The sequence below is a fragment of the Amblyomma maculatum genome, chromosome 3 (genome assembly GCF_055883805.1).
Source record: "Amblyomma maculatum isolate TAMU_Amacu chromosome 3, ASM5588380v1, whole genome shotgun sequence".
NCBI classification, from domain to species: domain Eukaryota; kingdom Metazoa; phylum Arthropoda; class Arachnida; order Ixodida; family Ixodidae; genus Amblyomma; species Amblyomma maculatum.
The window spans coordinates 44,784,233-44,810,105 of NC_139346.1; the positions used below are offsets into that span (position 1 = coordinate 44,784,233).

The 25,873-nt window shown below is 47.0% G+C and overlaps 1 protein-coding gene across 2 annotated transcripts in view; it reads right to left on the minus strand.

The window, feature by feature from the left end:
* Positions 1-3,472: 3,472 nt before the first annotated feature.
* pkaap (A-kinase anchoring protein pkaap) overlaps positions 3,473-25,873 on the minus strand; it is a 66,432-nt gene continuing 44,031 nt past the window's right edge. For both annotated transcript variants that reach the window (XM_084597494.1, XM_084597493.1), the window contains exons 9-13: positions 17,330-17,540; positions 14,485-14,561; positions 12,055-12,107; positions 5,312-5,437; positions 3,473-3,912 (exon numbers count right to left, since the gene is read on the minus strand). In XM_084597494.1, the coding sequence (XP_084453620.1) occupies positions 5,339-5,437; positions 12,055-12,107; positions 14,485-14,561; positions 17,330-17,540 (440 nt within the window). In that variant the 3' untranslated portion in view covers positions 3,473-3,912; positions 5,312-5,338. The remainder of the gene's footprint in view (positions 3,913-5,311; positions 5,438-12,054; positions 12,108-14,484; positions 14,562-17,329; positions 17,541-25,873) is intronic.

Genomic DNA, 25,873 nt, shown 5'->3' on the forward strand with positions numbered 1-25,873 from the left:
CCGCCTCTGGGATGCTGACGGCTCAGGACTATCTTGGTTAGTTGTGTCCATTGAATCTTCTGATGCACTGGACTTCCGTGCAGAACGCACGGAGAGATTCGAGTTTGATTTCCCCGTTTGCGCGAGGCCTTGTGGCCGGTCGTCTGAACAGACCGCATGGCCTGCTTGGTGCGAGGTGGAGTAGCACGAGTCACTGCCACCTGGGGTGCAGATGCCCCTGCGCCAGGCTCACTGTTCTTGGCCTGGGCAGGTAGTGAAGCCTGCTGCGGCACCGCGCCCTCTTGCGCCACAACAGAGAATGCAGGTTTGTGCAGCAATGACAGTCAAATTCGAGCTTCTTTGTAGGTAATGTTCTCTGTGACTTTCAGTGTTACAATTTCTTTTTCCTTTTCTATGTAGGACAAGTTCGTGAATAGGCTGCATGGTCACCTTCACAGTTTACGCACAGAGATGATTCGTTTTGGCAGTTTTCGGCAGCATGTTCATGCGAAGCACATTTCACACAGGTCTGTTGGCCCCTGCAGCTCTGGGAACTGTGGCCATACTTTTGGCTGTTGTAGCAATGACGTGGGTTGGGAATTTACTGTTTGACATTTGGTTTCATGTATCCCACTTCAACAGTGTCTGGAAGTTTGCTCGAGGCAAATGTGAGTATGAAGTGCTTAGTCAGTATTTCTTTCCCATCTCGCCGTATTTTTATTCTGTACACATTTGTCACATCCTGTTCCTGCAGTCCTTCAAGCAGTTCCTCTTCTGTTAAGTGTATGAGGTCATAGTCAGAGATTACTCCACGAACGGTATTCAAAGAGCGGTGAGGACTGATAGAAGGATTTCTCCAAACGAAGTTAGGCGAGGCAGTATTTCAAATAGGTGTTTATAGAGTATTTCCACAGCAGATTACCATATGGCAACTTTTTGATTTTGCGTCCGGGTCCTATTACATCAGTAATGGTCTTAGAGACTATAAATGGTGATACAATCCGAGCAGTCTTCTCTTAGTCTTCACTGTGGATCACGTGGTAATGTGGAAAGTTCATGCTGTTGGTTTGAAAGAACTGAGCTGTGACATCGGTGCGGCCTCGTTTCTGAAGCCGATCATTTAGTAGTAGAGAGGTAGCCATAACAAAGCTTTTGTTTTTCGGCCGTGGTGGCAGCCATCCACCACGGAGCCCGAGGGGAAGCTGCAGGAACTTGGAAGCAGCCCTGCCTACGCCAGCTGTACACCCAGACTTTAACCAACTATGGCATAACGCAGGGTGGTTAGCCACACAAGGTTAACCCTTGCCGCCTGGAAGAAGAAAAATACCAAGAAAAGAAGAGGAGACAGGACAGCTTTAAGAAAGGAGATAGGAAAGTGAAAGATGGCAGGGAGGACAGGCAAGGGCGACTGCAGATTTCCCCCAGGTGGGTCAGCTCGGAGGTGCCGTCTGTGGGAAGCGTGGGCCAAAGTGGTGTGTTGCCTCCGCCGAGGAGCCTTAAAGGTCCAAACACTCGGCATCGGTTGAACCACCAGGATCCCTTTTTCCCCAGACACGGCAATGCCATGCATGGCTAAGCGTGGGTGCTGGGGTCCATGGTGCGCACAGTACACATGAACACCTGCTTTAACAGGTGACCCCTGCGGGGTTTAGAAATTGGCCTAATTTACTTAGTATAAGGAAACTTTGACTCTGGGGAAGAAGTGCAAAAGGTAATCAATGACCTGGACCGGCAAAGTGGAACACTGGTATACAAATCAACTTGCACAAATCTACAGTAATGTTGAGCAGTTACCTTGGTAGGATAGAGCAGTTTAGGCTAGGTAGCCAAGTAAGAAAACATATGTGATCAGAAGTGTGGACCATGCGAGTGAATAACTAGAAGGATACGATAAGGCTGGAGCACATTTGGCAAGTACTCTGATCATGTATGGCAGCTTACCAATATCACGCAAGAAGAAAGTACTACATAATAGTTTCGTCTTACCTGCACTGACCTATGGTGTTGAAACGTGGAGGCTAACAAAAAGGGTTTAACAGGGGACAAAGCAGAGAGCTATGAAAAGGAAAAATGGTAGGTATAATGCTAAGAGACAGGAAGTGTGCAGTGTGGGTCGGGGAACAAACTAGAGTTAATGAAATTGTAGAAGAAATCAAGAAGAAATGGGCAGGGCATGTAGTGTGAAGAGAGGATAACTGATGGTCGCCAGGGGTAATGAATCTGATTCCATGGAAAGGCAAGCGTAGCAGGGGGCAGCAGAAAGCTAGGTAGGCAGATGAGATTAGGAAGTTTGCGGAGCTCAAGTGAATGCAGCTAGTACACAACTTACTGGATTGATCAGAGGTCTATGGGAGAGCTTTTGCCTTACATTGGGTGCAATCCAGCTGATCATGACTGTGAGTCATTACCAATTTTGACAAAGTCATTTTGGCGGGTCTTTCCATGGCAGCCACCTTCGTGCCTCTCTCCTACCAGTGGAGAGGCACATCTCCCTCTTCTCACTTGGTCACTTGCCAGGTGTGGTCACAACATCACATACACAGACACTTTCCTCTTCTTTTGACATAGCTTCTAATAACTATGTACTGACAAACCTAGAGTGGCACTGGTCAAGCCATAATGAATACCATGCACTCTACAGATAACCATTTCTCAAGGGGGATGAGCCTGTTGATGGGCAGCACCTTTCAGGAGGGCGGCATGGACCCTACCATCCTGCTTCTACTGAACGCTCCTTCACATTCAGGGTTGCAGGTTGCACCATGGTTCTCTCGGATGAAAAGTTGCTCACGACCAAAACATTATGGGTATTTCAAATGACACAGGCAAGTGCCAAAAATCCAGACAGTGCAAGCTTTGTCTGCACCATGCAACGTGTGTACAGCCACTTGTACACTGTTACAAGTGCGCTATAATAGAATAATTATTTTGTAAAATTGAGCTACCAGTTAATTACCATAATGGCTTTGGCAGCGAAGCATGCCCAGCGAGGTTATGCCAGCAGGCATTACTTAACTTACCTTCAGTGCATTACAATGACGAGTGGAAATAGAGTACAAAAGACTGATGAACACTGTGAAGCCTCTTTCACATTCAGCTTGTCATGCAATTTCACACCTCTCGAACACTGAGCCACGAAGTGGACCCTTTCTGCACTGCTTGGAAAAGCATTACTCGCCCATTCAAGATATATTAAATGACAGGTGGAACTGGAGCTCAGTATATTGTTTGACTTGCCTGCACTTTTATGCAGGGCTTTCAAGGAAATACTCTACGAGAATTTAAAACATCTGCATTCAAAGTCAGTGGCTTAGCAAGTAAAAGCTTTTGCGTCCACGTAGGACAGTCAACGCATGCCTTGAATTCTGGTAGTCTACTGAAGTGTGCAGGCTGCAAGCATGCAGATGTAAACGCCTTGAGAAATGCAAGATGTTCACTGAAACAAACAGCACAACATTCAGCCTACGGTCAGCATAACACAGACCCAACTATGTTTTGTCAACGATAAAAAAAAGGCGGGCATTTTATTGTTTCAACTTGCTAGAAGAAGCACGAGCCGCTCCACTGTCAAGAGAAGCTGGCAAAAAAAAAAAGAGAAAAAAAAACGAAGAGAGGAAAAACAAAGTCGCTGCTGCCGAGGCTCCCAGCGCCAGCTTCTTATCACACAGACAGGCAACAATGCAAGCGGCAGCATCAGGCACGTCTGTCCCTTGTAGTGTTTGTCATCGGGCTTTCTTCCCGTCGCGCTCCCTTCTTTGCTGTGGCTGGCAGGGGGTCGTCTGAGTCGAAATTGCACGGCTGGGCTTTTCTCCTCCTCCTCCCTCCCCCCCCTCCCCTCCCTCGGGGGGAACTGCTGCTGTCTTGGCACTCTTCCTCCTCGACCTTGACAGCACGTGGAAGCACCGAGGTAGAGGGGAAAAAACAACAAAATGCCTGTCGGGAGAAAGAGAAGCAGCACTCTGCAGTGGGCCTCAGAACTGGAATGATTAGGTGCATGACACTAAGGGAAAGATGTTGAGTAAAGACGCCATAGAATTTTACAATGGAAGTTTAAACACCACAGCTACTAGGCTTCTGAGGGAGAGGAATAATGTGAGGAACTGAGAAAAACTGCTAGGAGTCTAAGCCTTTTCTTGAAAATCCCATAAAAAAACACAACATTACTGTTTGCACTTACCCAACTTCTAAATACCCAACAGTGTGCTGCACCTCTTCAAGTAGTGCTTTCCTTAACAACCCAAGCCATATGACGGCTACAGTGCATCGATTACAGGATTAGACTTGTCACAATGGCCCTGCCGCACCACTGACTACTGTGCCGGAGTACCCGGGTTCGTTCCCAACCGCCGCCGGCTGCGCTTCGATGGAGGCGAAACAAAATGGTGTCTGTGTGCTGTGGGATGTTAGTGCATGTTATATCCCCAGGTGGTCGAAATTACTCCGGAGCCTTCCACTACGGCACCTTTCTCCATTTCCGCTTTCATTCCTGCCTTCCTCCCATCCCTTATGGTGTGGTTCAAGTGTACACAGAATAGATACTGCGCCTTTCTTAGACTCTTCCTCAGCTCACTTCCTCCTCCAAGGCCACCATCTTTGCTTTCTTTCCTCTGGCTTTTCGGCAAAACCTTTCAGCCTTGAAAAGTACAGTTGTGTCCTTCTTATTACTCTTGAATAGACAAGCAGCTGGCTCGTAGAGAAATTTGAGCCTCTTTTACAAAGTTTTTCTTTTTTTTTTTTGGGGCAGGACAAATTCTCAAGCTCCAGTTCCAGTGCATTTATTTCAGACTGCTTGCTGATTTTCCGCTGCATCTACCCATTCACGTGCAGGCATTCTAGACAACTTATTTGCAATAGGTTGCATGCCTAAGAGGAGGGCAATGCAGGGATCAAAAACACATAATGAAGAGGGAATGGGGAGGGGGCAGCGTTGGGAAATTGAAAAACTTTGTAGAATCGAGGAATTCACTACATGAATTTTAACCGTATAGATTTTAACTGTAAAGAGTGAAAGGACTGCTGACTAGAGGCTATAGATTTTAAATCCCTCACAGCAGTCAAGACCAAGATTGCAGGTCCACAGAAAAGCAAAAAGAAGTGTAATTTGAAAGAGCACACAAAGGGTGCAGGTTAGAGAGCTGCAATCGATCCCTGTGGCACCCAGTGGACATGCATGCCAGCAGAGAATAAATATTGCAAGATTGCTCCCACAGTTCGGCGATGATGGCAGCAACTGAGAACGCTTCATGTGAGGAAAATTCTTTTCAACACACACGGCTAGGAAGGTCTGATAAAGCCAAATATATCGGGCTAGAGGAGAGAGAGTAGCACTTACTACTTGCATAATGGGACAAGTTGTGACCTAGCTGACGTCGTCAGAGGCGGCGTTTGAACAGAGCGTGACGCTGCAGATGTCCTTGACTATCATCTCAGCGACCTGCCATGCCATGTCCTCTTCAGTCTGCAAAGAGTTCCACACATGCAATTGAATTCCTTCGTCACACACTTGTTCCAAGCACCTCTTCTTAAAACACACACACACCATGGTATAAAGTGTCTCCTCACATCCCTCCAACATATTGCATTAGCCGCAGCCACTCTACACCAGCAGATCTCTCATCTCTCCACCTGACTGTCTCTTGGAATCCATTCCTTTGCCTCGGTAGACTGCTGGAGACCATAACCAGAACCTAAGGCAATATAAAGGCCACACAGTCTGACCGTGCAGACAACCTGTAGTCACATTCCAGCCTCAGATGTGTACTACATGTGTTAGCACGTTTGTTTTGATGTAGCTTAAGGGGTTTAATGTTCCAAAGCGACTCAGGCTATGCGGGACGTTGTAGTGGAGGGCTCCAGAAATATAGACCACCTGGATGCACTGACACCACAAACAGGTATTTAGGACGAATTCAAAGAAAAGCTGAAACATTATCGCATGCTGCGAACAATATGAGCCTTAGTTGCTTTCCTGGGCTTGCCCCAGTGAAGCATCGCAGTTAACAATGTGCTGAATGGTTATCAGCTCATCCAACTGAATCTGGATTGTTAACAGCACTTGGTTTGCCTCATCATGAGCATGGCAGTGCCGATACACCTTTGTACTTTGAAGAAGCATGGTAAAGAGGGAATGCATACCCTTGTGGAACAGCCCTGTGAAGCTGAGGTCGGTTTAGCACCACAAAAAGACACGGTGTGCAAGACGGACACCATTAAATTTTATGGCATTGCCCAAAAAGACAGTGAGTCATTTCGTGTAAGATACAGAGAAAGCTTGTTAACTCAAACCTCTAGTTAACTCAAACCTCTATCATTCAAATTTTCGGATACTAATTCGAACCACACTACTTGGTCTGGCAAAGGTCCATAGAGGTGTGTACGAAAAACGCCCATTAATTCAAGTCGGCTCCGCTACGAATAATTTGAACTGTGCGGCGCCGCGTCTTGTAAACAGCACATGGCTAAAGAACAAATTTAATGCGTAACTATGCTAACCCGCTATAGGGTGGCATAGTTACGCAACTGCGTGCATCCAAAACAGAGACAAGGGAAAAACAAACCCAGGTAAAACCATAGAACAGTGGGTAAAGTCACATGACTGGCATGACACCTAGTGGCGCCGCGCCGGTCATGTAACGGTTGGGTACATCGCCAGAGGGTAGTGGGATGGTGGCCATGGCTGCATGCTGTCTGTTCTGCGTGGCTTCAGAGATTTGCAACTCAATTCTGGAAAGTTTGACCCCCTTTAATTCAGAAATATGGAACAGTATTTCTCTCGGCACAGTCCCAGCCAACGCCCATTTAATGTTGTGGCATCGGACAGATGCTACGGGTCTCGCATCAGTTGGCCACGTCCGGTTACAATTGCATGATAGTCAAAATAGCACTCCTTAAACCTGAACTACATGTTACGAAGCAGACAGCGCATCTCTTACGTATGTGCAACAGCAAGTGCGACAAAACACAAACGATCTCATCTAACACCACCTCATAGGCTGACTACATATTTTCAGTTTTGCTTTTACGAACTTTGTGCTGTCTGCGCCAGCTCGTGGCAATGGCGGTCATTAGCAGCCACCTAACTGAACGCAATTGCGCGGCGTTTCAGTCAGCGGTAGTGGGTTTTCTATGCGCTCCCAAAACGTACACTCGTCAGTTGCTGTTCAGTGCATTGTGCAGTGAAGCCTAGCACTCCACTCAAGTTGCTGGTGTACACTGCCACTACCATGTCGCACTGTGAAGGATGAGTGCCAGCGAGGAATCAAGGCCGCTGACACTCTGCCAAGCTCATTCCCCCCCCCCCCCCTTCCTCCTCACTCAATAATAACAATAATATAGTTGGTTTATAGGAAAGGAGAGGCGCAGTATCTGTCGTACTTCACCTGAACCGCGCTGAAGGGAGGAGAAAGAGAAAGAGGAGTAGTAATGGGAGGCAACAGAGTAATTTCGACCACCTGGGGACATTTAACATGCATTGTCATCGCACAGCATACGGATGCTACTCGGTTTTGCTTCCATCGAAACGCAGCCGCCAGCGGCAGGGTACTCGTGCCATGATGTTATCACTGTGCAGCATCTGGCACGCTGCAAAGAAATGAACTGGGGACTGTGATGGCATGCAGCCGAGGGACGCGCAAACTATGAATGCTTTTTTATTTTTTCGATTCTCAGCGACAAAAGTGGAGGACAGGTTCATCATGCGAGTGGGCTCATTACCCGAGTAAATACGCTAAATTTACCGTAATGCAAATGATTCTTGTCAGATTTTTCGAGGCAATTCGATAATATAAATATTGGATAATTCAATCATTTTGTTTGTCCCATGAAGTTCGAATTCATGAGCTTGTACTGTACAAGGGCCCAACAAGGATGCAAAAACAAAACAAAAAATATCCTGTCGCCAAAAGGAGTCTCCACACACTGTACCTGAACCAATCAAGAGCTGCAGCATGGCCTTGCATATGACACATAATTACACCACAGTCCTTCAATGTAACTTCTCTGCAAAATTATGGCAGACATCTATATACTGTTCATGGCTGCCCGGCTCTGGCAGAAGTGCATTGTCCGAGATGCTTGGCGCTGCTGCAACCGAGAAGGAAGCACTTCAGCTGTCGATTTCGAGGTAATATGTATTTTACTTTTACCGCATTTTTGCGCATTTGGGTAAAGTAATCTGTGTACCACGTCGAGCACTTGTTTTTTGTTGGCGTGCCATTCTGTCTATAGGAGTGCAACAGAAAAGTTTCATTGGTTTGCTGCCCCATTGAAATGAAGCTGCCGAGGAAAACGAATCTGGCGATAAAATGGCAAGAAACAGGCATCTTCACTATTGCCTTTATACAGATATCTTGCTTTCACGCTTTATAACAATCAACAGAGGCCCCCTTCCATGTCGAACTGACATAGTGAATTTGCATGATTCATGAGTGTGATTTGGGCCATTTTGGGAAGCAAATGCGGAAGTTTTAGCAAATGCGTATGGTATGATCAATGCATTTCCGGCAACGGTAGCATAAAATCAATGATTACTAAAATGGATGATCTACTGACTTTTTAAACAACTTTTTTTCTTGTTTCATTCAAAAGCTCCCGCCCCAAAATTAACAAATACCCAGATGTGGAGCTGAGAAATTCAGCAGAATAATTTGAAACAATTTTTCCATAACGCAGTCCCGCTTTCTCAGTTGTATACGGCAATGTATCACATAGGTAGCAGAGTAACTCTGTGCAGCTCTACAAAGAGAACGACCACCACCTCGCTTCGGTTGCATGCAGAATGTGTCGTTAATGGAGAGGCACAGATTTTCTTAAGGCCAAAATTGAGAATACTAAGATAGCTGTAATAGAATGAAATGAATAAAAAACTAAATAAACCTGGTGATGTCTACCACAGATATCAACAACCATTTTACTTTTAGCAGTGTTGTTGATGGCAACGCCACTGCAAATAAAGTGGCGTCTTTGGTTGCATTATTTTCTGTTTTGAACGCATTTTAAAAGTGGATCAAGCAAGATTAAAAAGTAAAAGGAGATGTAATTTATTTAAAACGTAGGCTACCTCAAGTTGCTGTAAGCACAAATAACTCTTTATGACGCAGCAGCAAAGCCATAAAACCTAATTCACTTCAAGCACTCGGAGCAGATATCATGTTAGTAGCAATGAAAGGACACAGTATGGCGCCACCATCTGCTAAAAGCTGACTCTCTTGATCAATTTAAAACACATTCCAGAATAAACCCCGAGTTCTCCTTCGATACTATCACCAAGGGGTGAGATCTATCAAACATGACTCTGGCAGTAGACTGTCTGTTTTGAGTCACAACATGTTCATCCAAATATTGGGAAGCACTGGTATGAAGGTCTGCTGAGAGATGTAGAAAGCGGCAGCCAACTGCTGTCAGCACTTCTTGTGTACAACAAATTCGGCCATTTCAATTACTGCTAATGGTTGCCGAACATATCTCAGGAGGAGATGATTTAAACTCAAGTACAGGTTGCATCTGTGAAAGCAGGTTATAATTAAAAGGAAGCACCGGTTATATGCGACGTCAAATAACATTCACTCCGCTATGCAGCACTTTTTTGGATTTGCGTTTGCACCCATTTGCTTCTCTTGTAGATTTACTGTACTGTGAAAAACAAGTAAAGCTACTCCTAGCGCAGCAGATACAAAAATAAAATAAGAAAAGTGCAGCTTTTATTTTTCCCACATCAACTGCCCTGCCTGTCTGTAAACAGTTAGTAAATAACAGCAATGTAACGATGCAGTCGTCATTTGTACATTATTGGCAAAATAGTGGCACATGGTGGTTTCAGGTGGCGTATGAAAGACAATGAAGCTGGAGACTTGCACGCGCTTTTTCTAGCTGGGGCTTGCGGTAGAGCAGCTCCTGACTCTATGTCTCCTCCCTCTTACTTTTCGTGTAAATCCCCGTCTTCGTGACAGTTCTGGTGGAGGTGCGCACATTCGGTACAGGATGAATGACATGCTATTACCTTGAATAAGCATAGACTGTTGGGCTAGTTGGCATGAGCTCATGTTGAACCACTCATTTAGCGAAAACAATGAGATAATTACTAAGCAGGCAGCAGGAAAAGGCGGGGAGCAGGTAGGGCAATGTGCCACCAGACTGCTGCCGTCTAGGCGACTTGCCACCGACAGCGCCATACACAGACTACTGGCGTGCTGCCGACATTGCCCTAGGGTAATAGCGCCACGTGCTGAATGCAGACTGTGGCAAGGTTTTTAACTGCATGGCTTTCTGGTCAGAGAAAACAGAGTGCAGGGCAGGAGACAAGGAAACAGCTTGCAGCTCATCTAGTGGGTTTTAAGAAAGTGCCGTCATGTTACAAATTTCATTCACGGCAATTTTGAAATATCGAAATGCTGAGCAGCTACCTAGTTTTGCACCTAGCACCAGTTTCAGTGAGGCATTCACACATCATCCTCACCTTTCCAGCAAACTGCCTGCTAAATGGAAGGTTCCAATTAAATTGGTGAACTAAATGGCAGAGCACATTCCAATGTCAGGTAATAAAAGACAGCCACAAAACCAGTTTGATCATTTAGATGCGAACACTGCTCAGAATGTAAGAGCTTCTGGTGAGTTTGGTGGCAGCAGGGTAGTGTTCCCAATATTCCCAATAGTTGCTGTTAAAGACCCTACGTGAAACTAGTTATATGCAACTTTGGTCTGAGTTTCGTAGCAAGAAGCAGCACTGAAGGACGCTGATGATGGTCATTCTTCACTAGTAGTTTTTCCTTGATCATGCCAGTCGTGAACATATGTAACTAATCCTAACTTCATTATAACCAGAATAGGCGTCTTTTTAGGAAAGGAGACAAAGCTGCTATACTTACAGAGCATGATTAATTAAGCCAAAAACCCAAGCAAGATTTCTGAGCAAGCTTCTCTCTTGGAGCACTCGGTAAATGTTTCCTCCTCCTGTGCACGCCATGCTCCTCGCTTAATGAGGGTGCACAGATGTATCTTTGCATGGCCTAGTTCTGTGGCACTCATTGCTCGCAATGCTTTTGGTCAGTTGGACTGCCCACACGGGCCCGTCCTGTGTGTCCCTAACAAAATCAATTTTGTTGACAGCTTGTAGTGCTTTGCAACAACCTGCAAGCTCAACTTCTCAACAGAAGTGGATGCTGGCATTTTAACCAGCCTCGGTTTGTAATACAGTGTCAAGGAAAATGAGCTGACCAGGGCTTACTGTCTGGCAGCTATGAAAAGAATTTACCCTGAGTGGTCCCAGCCACCGATACCGAACAGGCATGTACAAACCATGGCTGACAGTCCGCAGGCAACCTTTAGCATGCTGCTTGCCACTGAGCTTCAGAAACCTTTATCATGGTGACAAACATATACACACGTGACTTCCTTGTGCAGTGCTTTAAGCTACCTCGATGCCATGCAATGCACAGTCACTTTGGGCCATTAAATATACAGAAGAATGCACTACCAGATTGGATGGGCAAAATCGACACAAGGGAAGAAGTGACCAAGATGACATTGAACGCATAACTCAGCTGCAGGACTACCACCACCCTGTCTGCTTCTTCTATAGAGTTGCTGTGTTTTGTTACACTGGTTTTGAACATCAAATGTGGTGTTGCACCAACATGACCAGCAAGCTAGCCTCTCTCTGTCATTCCTGTACACATCCACACTTTTCTGCACAGTAGCTGCACACGAGTAGGAGCACGCACGATGCACATCTCTCCTTAAGACACTGCAACGACAAGGCTCACATTCTCAGAGAGCTTCTACTGGAGATGGCCTTGCACAATGCAACATCTGGCACAGATCCTAACTCTGTCAACTGCCTGCTTCTACCTCGGGGTTCTGCCAAACAAAGTGCAATACGTGCACCCAATTGAAAAAGACAAGCCTGTGTTCAGACTCATAAGTGGCATGGGAGAGGCTTTTCTCCCAGAGTGCTGGACGTATACAGGCAGAACAGTCTTGCGAAAAGGGAGCCGAGGCAGTGTGTTCTATTCACCGAATCACTCAGGCCACCTGATCAGTCACTAAACTAACCAAAGCGTGCACAAAATGATCACTCACCTTGTCTGCGTCCCAGTTGACTAGCTTTCTCAATGCTTTGGTGAGGTTAGAACCTGGCCAGAAAAGAAGAAACAAAAGGCAAGCTCAAAAATCGCCATGTAGTAGCTCAAGCACATGGTTTTCAGCAAACAAAGCATGCTCATCATCATGCAGCAGCTCAATAATTGAAAATGAGCCGCTTGGTCCTCAAGTAATATTACTGGCAGTCACCTAGCACACTTGGGGGCCCCTTTCGTTTTAAAGTATTGATGTTAGAAGCCCAACTCTGGAAAAAAAGAATAAAATTCTGAGAGAACTGTGGAACCTACACTGCAGAAATGCGGAAGCCGAAGTGTTGCTGGTGCACACGGTGCATCACGTTTGCTCTAATTATCGTTATCAATTAAAGGCACAGTCATTGTCATTGCAAATGTTAGTGTATCACTAATTTCAGCATCACTACCATCGCTACTATTGCTACTATCACCCTCAAGGTAGACAAGAAGAATTATGATGAGAGTTTCATGATCCCGGACATGGCGCAGTTGGCTAAAGCAGTTGGCTGGGAATCCAAGGTGGAGGTTCGATCCCCGGTGGAGATAGGACTTTATTTTTCTGATTAACAGGCGCCACAGACGCTTGCTGTCAAAACAAGCACAAACTGGCATGCTGGAGAGTCATGAGCCACTAAAGGCCTTCGCCTTAAAATCCAAATAGAGCTTTTAATAAACCTTAAGTTTTGTTACAAATTGTGCCAAGAAGTACATGCAATGATCCTCCAGGTGCGTAGAACATGCCGCGAGCAGAAAATTCATTTACGACTGGTTCAAGCATTTCCAGGGGCAAAGTTCGGGTTGACCATCAACAAGTATGATGATAACCACCAACAATGAGTGCATGTGACAGATCCGGTTGTAAAATTGCAAACTGTCTCTATGATAGATTATCAGAGGAAATACAGCAAAAACTTGATGTAATGAAACCCGATTTAACAAATATATTCCGATCCCCCGTCAGATGCCCATATGGTCCAATGCTTTGAGTAACTAGAAATAACGAAACCAATTTAACTATCTGTCCCGATTTGATGAGCGTTTTGTGGAAAAATGATAATGGTGGTTGATTTTGTTGAAAACGGCCAAAAATCTATTGACTGCGAGCCAACGGTAACATTGTGGAGAAACTTCGTCCCACTTTTGCAAAACTGCACGGCGCAAAATGGCAGATTTATTGATCTGAATTCAGAAAATTTTGTCAACCGTAAAAAGCCTGCCTATCATCCCAGTGTCTGCAGCGGTGCCGCATGCCAACACTGGGTCAAGTTTTGGATGCCACTGATCTGCTACGACAGCCTGTTAGAGGAACACACGAAAAAAATCCATGCAGTTCTTGCTTACAAACTACGAGCAAGCAAAGACCAGAGACTCTTTGCTAGAAAAAAAAGTTTGTAGTCCCTTAGCACTTTTCTTGCCGTCATACAATTTTCGCTGCTTCTTTTCATACGTGCTAGCTATCGGTGTTGGCCAGTTCATTGTAGCAACATAGCATAGTGAGCAATTGCTGCTATTACATTTCGAAAGACGTAACACCAAAACTTTACTGGTTATTTGCATAAGTTGTGCCGTTGCATCCTTTTAAAACGGAATTTCATTTTCATCGAATTTGCGCTTCGCAAATATCATGCCGCGGTACTTCCTTGACGCCGCCATACCGTATAATAATCGATTTCTTCAGATTAAGTGACCAAGGAATGTCTCCCTCGATTTAACGAAACAATATGCGGCTTCCCTCAACTTTGTTACATCGAGCTTTAACTGTAGGAATTAACAAGGACAATGTCGGCGGTTGGTGGATCGGCGATTTGCGGACTGCGCGCCACCACAAACACATTGTGGCACGTACAACAAGACATCGACGATCGCTCGGCTATCTTTGGTATGAACAGTCCAAGGTCTAGTTATAATCACAGTGATAGCACTTCAAAAGTTTCCTCAAGCCTAAAACTATCCCACTGCATTATTACTCAAGCACATATGGTAAACTAAAAAGCTGCTTGGGCACAGTAGTCGAGTTCCTAACCATTGCACCACCACAGCGAGGGCTTTCTATTAATTTCCTTAAAAACAATATAAAGAAGTTGTGGCTTCATAACGCGAGATTCCATGATATACTTTGTGGAATCAAGGTGGAACCAGGGGCCTTAACTATGGCTCCGGTAAATGGGCTGCCTGAAAAAAGTGGAAAATAAATACCCCCCTCCCCCCCCCTCCCCCTTCCACACTACCACCACCACAGGCATGCAGTAAAAGCACACACTTTTCAAGGTTTTTCAACAGTAACTACAGCATTCATAAATGGCCACTCCTACCCTAAGCTTTTGGCCACTTAGAATGTTACCTGCGCTAAAGGAAGGCTCCTGGGAAGCAAATGGAGAGAGAAAAAAATATTCACCCGTCTTCTTGTCCGGTTCCGGCTCAAATTCTGTCGTGAGCTTGCCCAGGTGGTCAACATGCGCCATCTGGAGCTTCCTGTGGGAAATGAGAATGGAAATGAGAAGCATCTCGTGTGTTCTGGGAGGAGGGTGTGGTTGAGTGTACACCATGCAGCTGAACGTGATGCGTTTGGTTTCACCACATTTCCTTTCAGGCATCCTTTCATGGCCCAGCGTACCAATGCATGTTTCACGCTGACAGCTGCCGATGAAATTCGACATGCTATTAGGAAGTTGACCGAAAGGTTACATGTTAGGTATGTGCGAATATCTGATACTTGGTTCAGTTTGCGAAAAACACTTGCTATTTCATTCATTTTGAACTATTAAAGCCTCTTACATATTCAAAAGCTATAAAGGCTGCCGCGTGTCTGCGTCGATGCTGAACAAGGCTAAGAAATCAAGTTCACCCCATTTCCAGTTCATTATAATGTTTATAGAGCACCTGTAACAAAATTGTACCTCTTATGATGAGTGGCGGCATTCCTCAAATCACCATCCACAGCAGCTTTGATGCCAACTCTAACCACAACGGTGGCTGTGCCACGCGGCACGACATGCGACCAGCACGAATCCCTGACGTTCCGATCTGCCCCTATCAAATATCTGGAGCATATGCTAGCACCCATGGAGGCATAGAGGGGCACAATGAGATGTGCCCATGCGGCCTTCTTTTCGATACCTGGTGCGAGGTATCGCTCAGCCCGCATGTAGCTCGCACGGGCAACTCACGGCGGTGGGCTCCAGTATGCTGACGTGTGGCGTGTTTTATATACTGAATCATCAATACAGTCGAACCCGGATATATTGAACTCGAAGGGGATCGCGAAATAGTTCGATATATCGATAATTCGATATACAAAAATCGGCTTGTGACGGCACTTACGATGCGAAAAAACGATACCGTATTTGTCGCGTAATCAACCAGTCGCATAATGAACCCACCCTCCACTTTTGCACCCGAGAATTTGAAAAATAAAAAATGCGTTAAGACCAGCTCACTCACATGCAAGTGACTGAGCGATCTCAGCGACGAGCGGCAGCGACAGAGCGAAAAATTTCAAACTTGTTGGAACTGCGTCCCTCTTGCCGCTCGAGCCACCGCGACAGCTCAATACAAGGTTTCTGTGTCTCTGTGGCAGAAATCGCGAGCGTTTTCGCTTGCATGTCGATGGCGCGCGTCACTCCGTTTCGGTCGTCGCATCCACAGCTCATTTCTTGGCAGCGTGCCAAGATGCTGCGCAGCGATAACGTCAGGGCACGTTTATCTTTTTATAGCTCCTCCGGTGGCGGGGAGCGAACTTGGCAGAGTGCCCGTGATGGCTTGATTGCACAAGCCTGGTTCGATTTATCACGCCGCGCTTGGAGCGGGCGTCATGATCGCAGCCACAGACTGCGTGCTTCCGTTGATTCATACATGCAAAGATAAACGGCTCCCGCAAAAAAAAAAAAAAAAAAAGCCTGCCACTTCTTAACGTCCGCAGCCGCCATATCTTACGCTATGTCGCGCGTAAAGCACAACGATAAGAAAGAATGACTCTTGAAAAAAAAAACAGAGAGCTGCCGCTTCTTTACGTCCGCAGGCGCCATAGTCACGTCAGCCGCCGTGCGCAGAGGTGCGCAGAGGGTTCGCTACACACGCTGGAGAAAGCGTCCGGCGCCTGTCTTAAAACGGGCTGAGCTGGCTTGGCGCATGCATAGCGCGTGCTGAAGGAGAGAGATAGCTCGGCAAAAGAATGGGCACACCCACACACATGGCTTGCAAACGTCATGTGTTGGCACGCGGGAAACGATAACTGCAGATGCGCGCGCCTTTGGGGAATGGGCGCGGCGCTGTCCAGAACTGTCCCCTCTCATTCCTTCCGCGCGTGGCTTGAAAACGTCACGCGGCGAACGGCCAAGGGTGATGCGATCGTCTTTGGGGAAGGCACACTTTCCAGTGCATAGTGCGGAGTTCGATATATCGAACGACCGGTGAAACTGAGTTCGATATATGACGCGGCTTTCCTATACTTTTACATGGGATTTTAAAGGGGATATTCCGTGAGTTCGATATAACCAAAATTCGATATATCCGGGTTCGACTGTATATCAAACTATTGCAATCCCCTTCGAGTTCAATATATCCGGATAGACTGTAATTCAATTCAGTAATTGAACCTAGAAATGCAGTTCGGCATCACTGCACTGCATTCCTTAGATATGCAATGCATTAGCAGAACCTTGTTCAGTACTATTAATGTACTTCATGCTGTTTAGTACTGAATTCAAAGGGGGTGCTAGAACTTCTGCACTCAAGGTGATTGAGCAAGGAGGCTATGGCAACAGAACAATACTAAAAGTGCAGCTCTATCGTCACGTCTCATCACTTTGCATGGGTGTATGTACGGGGTCATCCACTTATAGCTGGAACATGGTCACTTTTCAAACTGCCACTGCATCCGACCTTGCAACGCAGTAAAGCTAAGCGGAAGGCTATGCGAAACACCACCACCAGGTCACTCTGTGTTGAATCACTTTGCTTGCAACTGCGGCTGTGTCCGATGCAATGCAGCTTTGAAGAGAGTGAAAGTGTTTCTGCTATGAGTGGATAACCCTGTACATACCAACAGGAGTGGAGTAATAAGCAACAGTTGTTGCAGTTGCCACCACATGCGTTTCATTGCAAAAAATTAATTTCATGCGGTTACTGCTCAACTCCTGTTAGCTTTTGTATATGCTTCCTTTCAATGTGTTGCACATGCAGAACCAGCAGTAAAGGGGAAAAAAGACCATGTCAAAAGGTGATCCCTTTCTGCCCCGTACCCAGCTAGGCTGCGCTTCCAGAGGGCGTCTGGGTTGAACTGCCCCGAGTCGATCTTCATGTCGCTGCCCTCGATGCGGCGCAGCACGCGCCGGGGTGTGCCCGGCCACCGGCCCGCAGTACCATCCATGGCCAGCAGCGTGTTGGTGGCTGTCGTGGATGATGACGGCTGGGAGGCCAGCGACGACAGGTCACTGCTGCTGCTGTCGCTGCCTGCACCAGAAGACACACACAACACATGCCTATAATAAGAGGTGTATTGCACAAAAATTTTAATTATGCAATTGTTCCCGGATATATCAAATTATTGCCTATATTGAACAGTAAAAGAATTCCCTTGAAAATCCCATGCAAAAGTGCAGTTTTTACTGAACCCTTGTAACAAATAACATAAACAAAGCATCCCACATATCAAACAGAGCACTGCGTTCCTGTAACTAGCATGTCTCATAACCGTGCTTCCGTGACAACTTTTCACGCAACAAGCGGTGTCAGTGCAGTCTTGGGCCCCTGCTCATCGCATTAGCCATGTGACGATACCATAAAAAAATGTCCTGTGACAGCAATTGTGGCTTAAGTGATGCACATGGCAGGGGTCAATGCTCAAGGGCATGGTTGTGGCTCGCAGATTGGTACCATCCACAGTGGTTGGAAGACAGTCCAGAAGATTTGAAATTATATATACTGTACATAATATATTCTGGCTGGGGAACTTTTAATTTAATCATCCCAAGATTCATGCAAATCGAGTTCGTATTATCGAGATTCTGCAACATACGTGAGGCTATTTAAGTGCCCACAACATCAGTGCATCTTTGGTACACTCTATCATCTACCCAAAAATATAAAACACTGGTCACAGAAAACAGAGTGGCCAAACTTCAGAGCAACCATTTCAACAATGTCCATGAACCCACCAATAATCCCAATCGCAATAGTGTAATTTGGTACGCACTTCCAGAGACCAAAATTCAAGGCAGTTGCGCTGAATGACAAAGCACAAATTTTGAGTCCGTTGTCAATCCAGACAACACAAAATGTTTTCCACACATCTCACTCAGTACCCTCGTTGCTTCGTTGTTTTATTTTTCGAGCCTTGGTGGAAGCCTCGCTGCACAGACATCCCCAGTGTGTGCCCGCCCTTTCCTCAGTGGTTGCAACCTCTTGTTATATGCAGGATATGGTTCGGTGCCTGTCCAGCCTTTGTGGGCCACAAAAAAGATAGAGCCCCATTCGAGGCTGGCGAGTCTGCCTATACAGCCGAACCCGAATATATTGAAGTCGAAGGGGATTGAGAAATACAGCCCAGCTCGGTTACAGTACAACCTCGATGTAGCGAACTTCAATTTAATGATATCTTCGCTGTAACGAAATAGTTCAGTTTCTGTAACTTCGGGCGCATAGAACACAAGCCCACCTATAACGATGTAAATTTCGTCGAACTTTCAATGTAACGAAATTTAGTTGAAAGCTCAATGCCTGAACAAAGGTGTACCATGAACCTGAGCGGTTGAGAACAGCACCCATCAAAGCGCACACAGCCTGAAAGCAAGCGCAGCGCGACCAAGGTAGGTCGACCTTGGCATGGCAGCGCAGTAGAGCCGAGTGCGCTTAAAAATGTGATGAAGATACGACGTGGCATACGCTACACCATCTGATGTAATAGTGAGCGGGAGACGCAAATATGGTGTTGAGCAACTCCACTAGGCGGCACGAGCATTGGCCCAGTTTAGGCGCCGCGGTGCAGCATGCAGGCTCCCTACCAAGTTTATGTCTATTTTCTGTGCAGTGCACGTGTGCGTGCAGCGTGTGTGCATTTGTTCGTTGTCGCATTGTCGTGTGACAGGTAACCTGTCCCTCATCGCCGTAGTCGTGACGCTTGTCTGGTGGCTCCGTTCCAGCAGCATGAGTGGCAAACGAAAAGTTCTCTCTCTAGAAGCGAAGGTCAACATACTGGATGCCGTTGGGAAGGGCAAAAAAAAAGAAAGATGTCGCCGCAAAGTTCCACAAAGTTCGTTCTCAATGATTTTGAGCTCCAAGAAATCCATCGACTCCTTAAAGGGGACAAGCAGCTAGTGAAAAAGGTTGGGTAAAGCAGCTTTCAAGTGGTTCATGCCAGCCCGAGCGCAAAACATTCCCATCGGTGCTGCGGTCCTGCAACAAAAAGCAAAGGATTTCGCATGCCTGCTTGGTCGCGACGACTTCCAGGCCAGCAGCGGCTGGCTGCATAGGTTTAAGGCTCGACACTCGATCGCTGGCAAAAGCCTGTGCGGAGAGTAGTCATCGGCCGATGCAACAGAATCGGCTGCCTGGTTTACGAACGCACTGGTAGATATTCTTGAGCGCTACGATCCAGCAGACATCTATAATGCCAATGAGACAGCATTTTTCTACCATATGCTGCCTAATCGCACACTGGCTTTGAAAGGTGATCGTTGCCACGGCGGCAAGCATAGCACGCTGTCACCCGTTAATAATTATGTAGGATTATTAACGATGCGCCCTTAATGGTGCGCACACTCCCAGACACCCTTATAGTGAGTGGGGTAGCTGTTCCGGTCGCAAAGGAGATGCGCTCGACCTGCGTGGCAAGCTCAGCCGGAATTCAACTACCTAGTAGTGACAGAAGGGGGTCGCTGTTTGGTGCCCAGCTGTCGCCTGTTCAAGCCAGAGTAAGGGTCGGAGTAAGAAGTAACAAACAAAAACACTTTATACACAGCAAGAGACGATACAAAGGAATACACAAGAACACTTGAAATGCACAGACGAGAGGTTCTCAGAACACAAACGCTAAGCATGCAACTACAGAGGGATTCAATAGCACAGAGGCTTTACAACACAAATGAAACACAAGAGAGTCACATAAACAAACACCAAATTGTTCACCGGGCACTGTTGCAGTCCGACACCTCGAGAGTCACGATGTGGCCGCCATGCAAGACGAGCGCCGCTCCCTCGCAGGTCCATGGGCTTGCCAGCAGCGGGTGATCCCCGGGAGGCCAGCCGAAGCACAAGCGAGCTCGTCGCAAACACTGACTGACCGACTGACTGCACAAGCGGCGCGGCCTCAATAAATAGGGCGCGCCGCGTCTGTTTGTTAAGGCGTGCTAAGGCTAGCGTGCACGCACACTTAGCTTCGCTGGTTAGAGCGCTCCCTTCTCCTCCCGTCGAACCGCGCGTCGTCATTGGCTAGGTCCCATAGAATGTTCTGGAGTTTTCTGGCATATTCCAGACTGATGAGTCCGCGTCATCGCCGGGTGATAAAAAAGAGGGCGACGGCGATGCGTACAAAGCTACGCGCTCTTTCGCACGGGGAAGGAGGTTTTTCTCTTACTTTCCATGCGGCGCCGCGTGGGCCTCGCGCCGCGCCGGCTTAATAAAAATGTGCTCCGATTTTGTGACACACGTTACGGATCACTGTCCTCCTGTGCGCCAACATGGATGGAAGCGACAAGCGTTTGCCACTTGTGATCAGGCGTAGTAAAAAACCGCACTGCTTCAAGAATTCACGGCAACTAAAGGTTTTCTGTACATCGAACAAAAAAGCATGGATGACCCGCAGTATTTTCCGCAGTTGGCTGCAAGATCTTGAAGAGGACATGAAAGAATCTAGACGCCACGTGTGCCTCATCCTCGAAAACTGCTCCGTACATCACGCTGACGACTTGGAGCTTGCACATGTGGAATTGAAGTTTACCCCACCCAACTGCACATCCCTCATCCAGCAGCTCGATCAGGGCATAATTAACAGTTTAACATGCCGTCGCCGAAGAATAATTGACAAACAAGCTGCTCCTCGACATTCGACTGGAATGGTCAATGAAAGTTGATTTGTTTCAAGTGCTCGAGAGGCTGTCTGCATCCTGGAAAGTAACGCCGAAGACAATTATAGAAAACCGTTTTCGAAAAGAAGGCCTTGGAGCAGACGTGTCCGCAGCAGCTCGACCTGAAGGTGGTTCGTCCACGCTTGAAACAACAGAAGCACAGGCACCTGGGGAGTCTTGGGAGTGCCTTCGCAGCGATGGTGCTGTGCCGGAGGGCGTCGAGATCGACGATTTCGTTCTTGGCGACTCCTGTGTCCTCGCGACAAAAAAGGTGACAACAGAATCCATCCTGAACGATGTGGTTCAGGAATTGCAAGGTTAGAGTGACGGCGAAAAGGAAAATCAGGATGAGTGTAATGACATCCCCACCTCCCACGAAGTAGTTGATGCGATTGACGTACTGAGGCGTTTCGCGGGTTCTATAGGAGAGGAAGAGGCTATGCGGTCGTTGTAGGCCTATGAACAGTGCATAATGCCATTTTTGAATGCAAAGAAGACTTAAAAGAAAGTGACCGACTACTTTACCCCCCCAAAAAAGTTCTTCCGTGCGTGCTTCGCACCAGCAACACCATTTGAGGATTTTATTTCCATGTTAGGGGCTAATTTCGACATAATGAGATTTCAATGTAACAGATAAAATTTCGGTTGGGGCTAGCTGGTGCATTATTCCTAAGGTAAACTGAAGCGCAAACAAAAGACGATTTGCAAAGAAGAGGCAAGCACAAGGACAGGCGCTAAAAAGAAAAGAACGAAAAACAAGCGCCTGTCCTTGTGTTTGCCTCTTTTTTTTTTTTTTGTGGATTGTCTTTCGTTTGCGGTTCAATTTATCTTAGAAATAATGAATTGAAGTGCCGATTTTACAGACTTCCTTATATCGAGGTTTAGCTGTATAATAAATTGTATTATCGTCGCTGGAAAAAGTGGCTCAGCGTCCGCTGAACACGTTTTGCAAGTGTGGTCTTCAGGATCGCGGCCTCCATACCATCCAACTGCTTCTGCTCTGAACTCCCGAGGTACATCAGTAGTGTGTCAACTGCTGCGATAGCCGCTGCGGAAGGGAGCAACCAGCGTCGTCGCAGTCACTCTCAGAGGCACTATCCGTCCCTTCCATGATGTTCCCGGCAACTTCGTCAATTGTGAAGGCCTGCGTGGCAACAATTTGGTCATCGGCCGAAATAAAGTCCATTTGAGACAGACCTGGCGGCACAAGCTCTAACCGCTCTGCTCTGCTCTGTTCTGCTCTCTTCTGCTCTGAACTCCTGAGGTACATCAGTAGTGTGTCAACTGCTGCGATAGCCACTGCGAAGGGGAGCAACCAGCGTAGTCGCAGTCACTCTCGGAGGCACTATCCATCCCTTCCATGATGTTCCCGGCAACTTCGTCAATTGTGAAGTCCTGCGTGGCAACCACTTTGTCATCGGCCGAAATGAAGTCCATTTGGGACAGACCTGGAGGCACAAGGTCCAACTCTTTAGCAGACTCCCATAGGCTGTCGTGGCGGCACCATTAGCTGTTGCAGCGATGTCAACGGTGGCAGCTTCTTCCTCGACAGGCGCCGTGTCCGCGCTGCTGTTCCATTTCCCAGCTGGAAGTCATCATGACCCAGAGCGAAACCCAAATCCTTAGCTTTCACTAGCACGATGGGTCCACTAAGCGGGATGTTCTTTGATCGGGCATCCAAGAACTACCTGTAAAGTGCGGCTTCTACGTCGGCGTACGTGGCGCACCGGATCCTCTTTCGGTTTCCACTGCCAACGTCGTCATTGAGAACGGCGTCGATCTTGCTGCCGTCCTTGATTATCGTAGTTTGCGTGCACTGTGCAGTTTCATACTTCCGTGCAATATCACTCTTCTTTATGTTTCGGCACACTTCGTCTAAAATGGCACGCTTCGTCTTAAATGAGAACACTTTTCTGTTTCCCGTTGAAGCGCTAGGGCTCGCAAGACTTGACATTGCCGAGAAATCGAAGGGTCAGGTCCGAGAATGGGATAACTGAGTAGGTGCGTTGTCTAAAAATTGCCCAGGCAAAGTCAGGGGTCACGAGATATCAAAGGTGAGAAGCGAAACAAGGCAGGAAGGCGTAATGACGTCCGCGAGAGAAGCGCATACAAAGATCCACAAAAGCGGAGGGAATGCTCTCGCCTCTCTCCCTCTCTCTCCCTCTCTCTCACTCCCGCAACGCTTTCTCCCTGACTCTCTCTCTCCCGGGCAAAGAACCGAGAGGAGAAAAGCCCCAGAGAGACAAATTCAAGAACTGCGATTGGCCAAGTCCGTGAAGTTACCGAGAATCGCCTTTTACTTTTTTACATTTTTTACCTCCCACACAACAGGCTCAACGGCACGACGGGACACCGCATCACGAAGACACCAAGTTAAGCGATGCAGTGAAGCAACCTTTCGCTTCGCAGGAAAGCAGACAACGCTGTGAATGTGACCGTTAGCCAAATTTTGTCATTTTTGCATAAAAATTTGCCTGCAGGCATAAAAATCTCCCGATTGACACATTATTTTTAATTTGGCACAAAATCGCTTCGCTATATCCGTTAACGTGCGCTTATTTACTTCGTTAAAACTGAACCTAAATTGTATTGAAAATGCAAACATGGAAATAGGAAATTGAACTTCCTTCGTTATAACTGCTATTTCGCTATAATCGGGTTAGACTGTAGTTCGATATGTTAATAATTCCATATACAGAAATCGGCTAGAGACGCCGCTTGCAGTTGTGATAAATGATACCGCATTTGTCACATATTAAACCCCCTTGCCTAATGAACCCATCCTCCAGCTTTGCCGCCCAAAATTTGAAAAAAAGGAAAAAAAAAAAAAAAAAAAAACGTGCTAATCGGGGGCCCGTCCCTCCATTTTGGCCGTTGCATTGACAGCTCATTTATTGGCAGAGTGCCAAGATGCTGTACAGCAATATTTCATGGCGTGTTTATCTTTTGACTATGCTTTTGATGTTAGCTCCTGCGGTGGCAGGGAGCAAACCTTAAGCAGAGTGCCTGTGATGGCTTGATTGCACAAGCCTGGTTCGATTTATCACACCGAGCTTGGGGCGGCCGGAGTACACTGCCACAAAATCATTTGAAAGTGTGGTAACTGCCAATTCTGTTTAAAGCGAACAATGCTAAAAGCCAGTGTCATGATTGCAGCTGACCGCATACTTTCGTTGATTCATAGATGCAAGAATGAACGACTCTCACCAAAAAAAAAGAATCTGCTGCTTCTTAACGTCCGCAGCCACCATATAGCTTACGCTGCGTCACATGTTCAGCACGACAAGGACGACTCTCGCAAACGAAAAAATAAATAAAATTGCTGCTTCTTAACATTTGCAACTTCAGCATGTCAGCACAAATGAACAACTCTGAAAAAAATTTTTTTTTAAATCTGCCTTCTTATACTCCGTTTCATACATCAGGTGCTACGCAGCGAAAGCTACGCAAGTAGTCCGCAAGAAAAAAAAAAGGAGGCGTATTACTACGCGTTCGTTTTGTGACCGAGTGGTTCCTGCGGAAACGGGCTCTATTCCGAGCATACACTTTTGTAATAACTTGCTTCGCATGCCTAGACATCTTCACAGTGTAGACCTTATAGAAAAAATGCGCACCGAAGAACCATTTTCTCAAAAACAAATGCGCAGCGCGGAGGTCACAGCCAGCGCCATCTAGTGGCACAGCTGGCAAGGTTGCGGGGCAGCGAAAACGCAACACGAACAAAAACGACATAAAAAACATACAAATTCACCGAATCCGATCCTTTCTGCCTAAAAAAGGTGCTCTTTATGAAGTTGTTGGCAAATGGAAGATGTATTAAGCTTGCAGACAAATTAACTATTATTTCCTCTAGTAAAGAGCGGGCACTATTTTTCACCGCGGTTTCGGAGAACACAAACAAGAGCTGTAGCTTTGGCAGTGTTGCACTTGATGTATGAAACGTAGTATAGTGTCCGCTGCCACCATAGCTTACGCACGTTCAGCATGACGGCACGAGCGCGGAGTGTTCACAACATGTACACACTAGAGAAGGCGGATAGCGAGGCTGCAGAGAAGGTACCATCTGCCAACGGTTTGCCTCTCGGATGTACCGGCGGTGAGCCAGGGGAAGAAGCTCAAGCTGAAGGTGAAGGAAGCTGAGACAGCGGAGTGGATGCGCAGGGCAAAGGAGAAGTCATCCCTGGCTTTGTACAGCGCGCAGAAGACAGTGATTAGCCCAGAACCATTTTATGACAACTCCGTGGGGAGCGGGCTACTGGCTGAAGCCAGGTGTGGAGCCTTGAGGACGCGGCAGTGGCGATCTAGGTTCACTAGCAAGTGCATATCCGACTGCGCCCTCTGCGGAGCGGAGGAGGAAACTTTGGAGCACGTGATTCTTGGATGTGTTGCGATTTCTCCCGCCCCTCGCACGGCGTCGCTGCCGATCGCCCTTGGCTTCGCAGGCAGCACGGCTGACACGGCAGAAGGAAGCACCGACGGGGCTGCGGCGTCACATGAAGTGGGGAGCGGAGTAGAATCCCTTGGTGCAGTCGTGGAATGCACGAAGAGACGGCTGGAGTTCTGGTGGGCACGAGCAGCAGTGCGGCCGGAGCGGCGCAAAGACGTGGAGTGAACTAACATCTATACTCTCCTTTTTCCTTTTTTTTTGTTTTTGTTTTCTGGTCAGATCCCACTGGGTGATCGCCCGTTCAAAAGGGTACGACCATATCGCCATCGCCATCT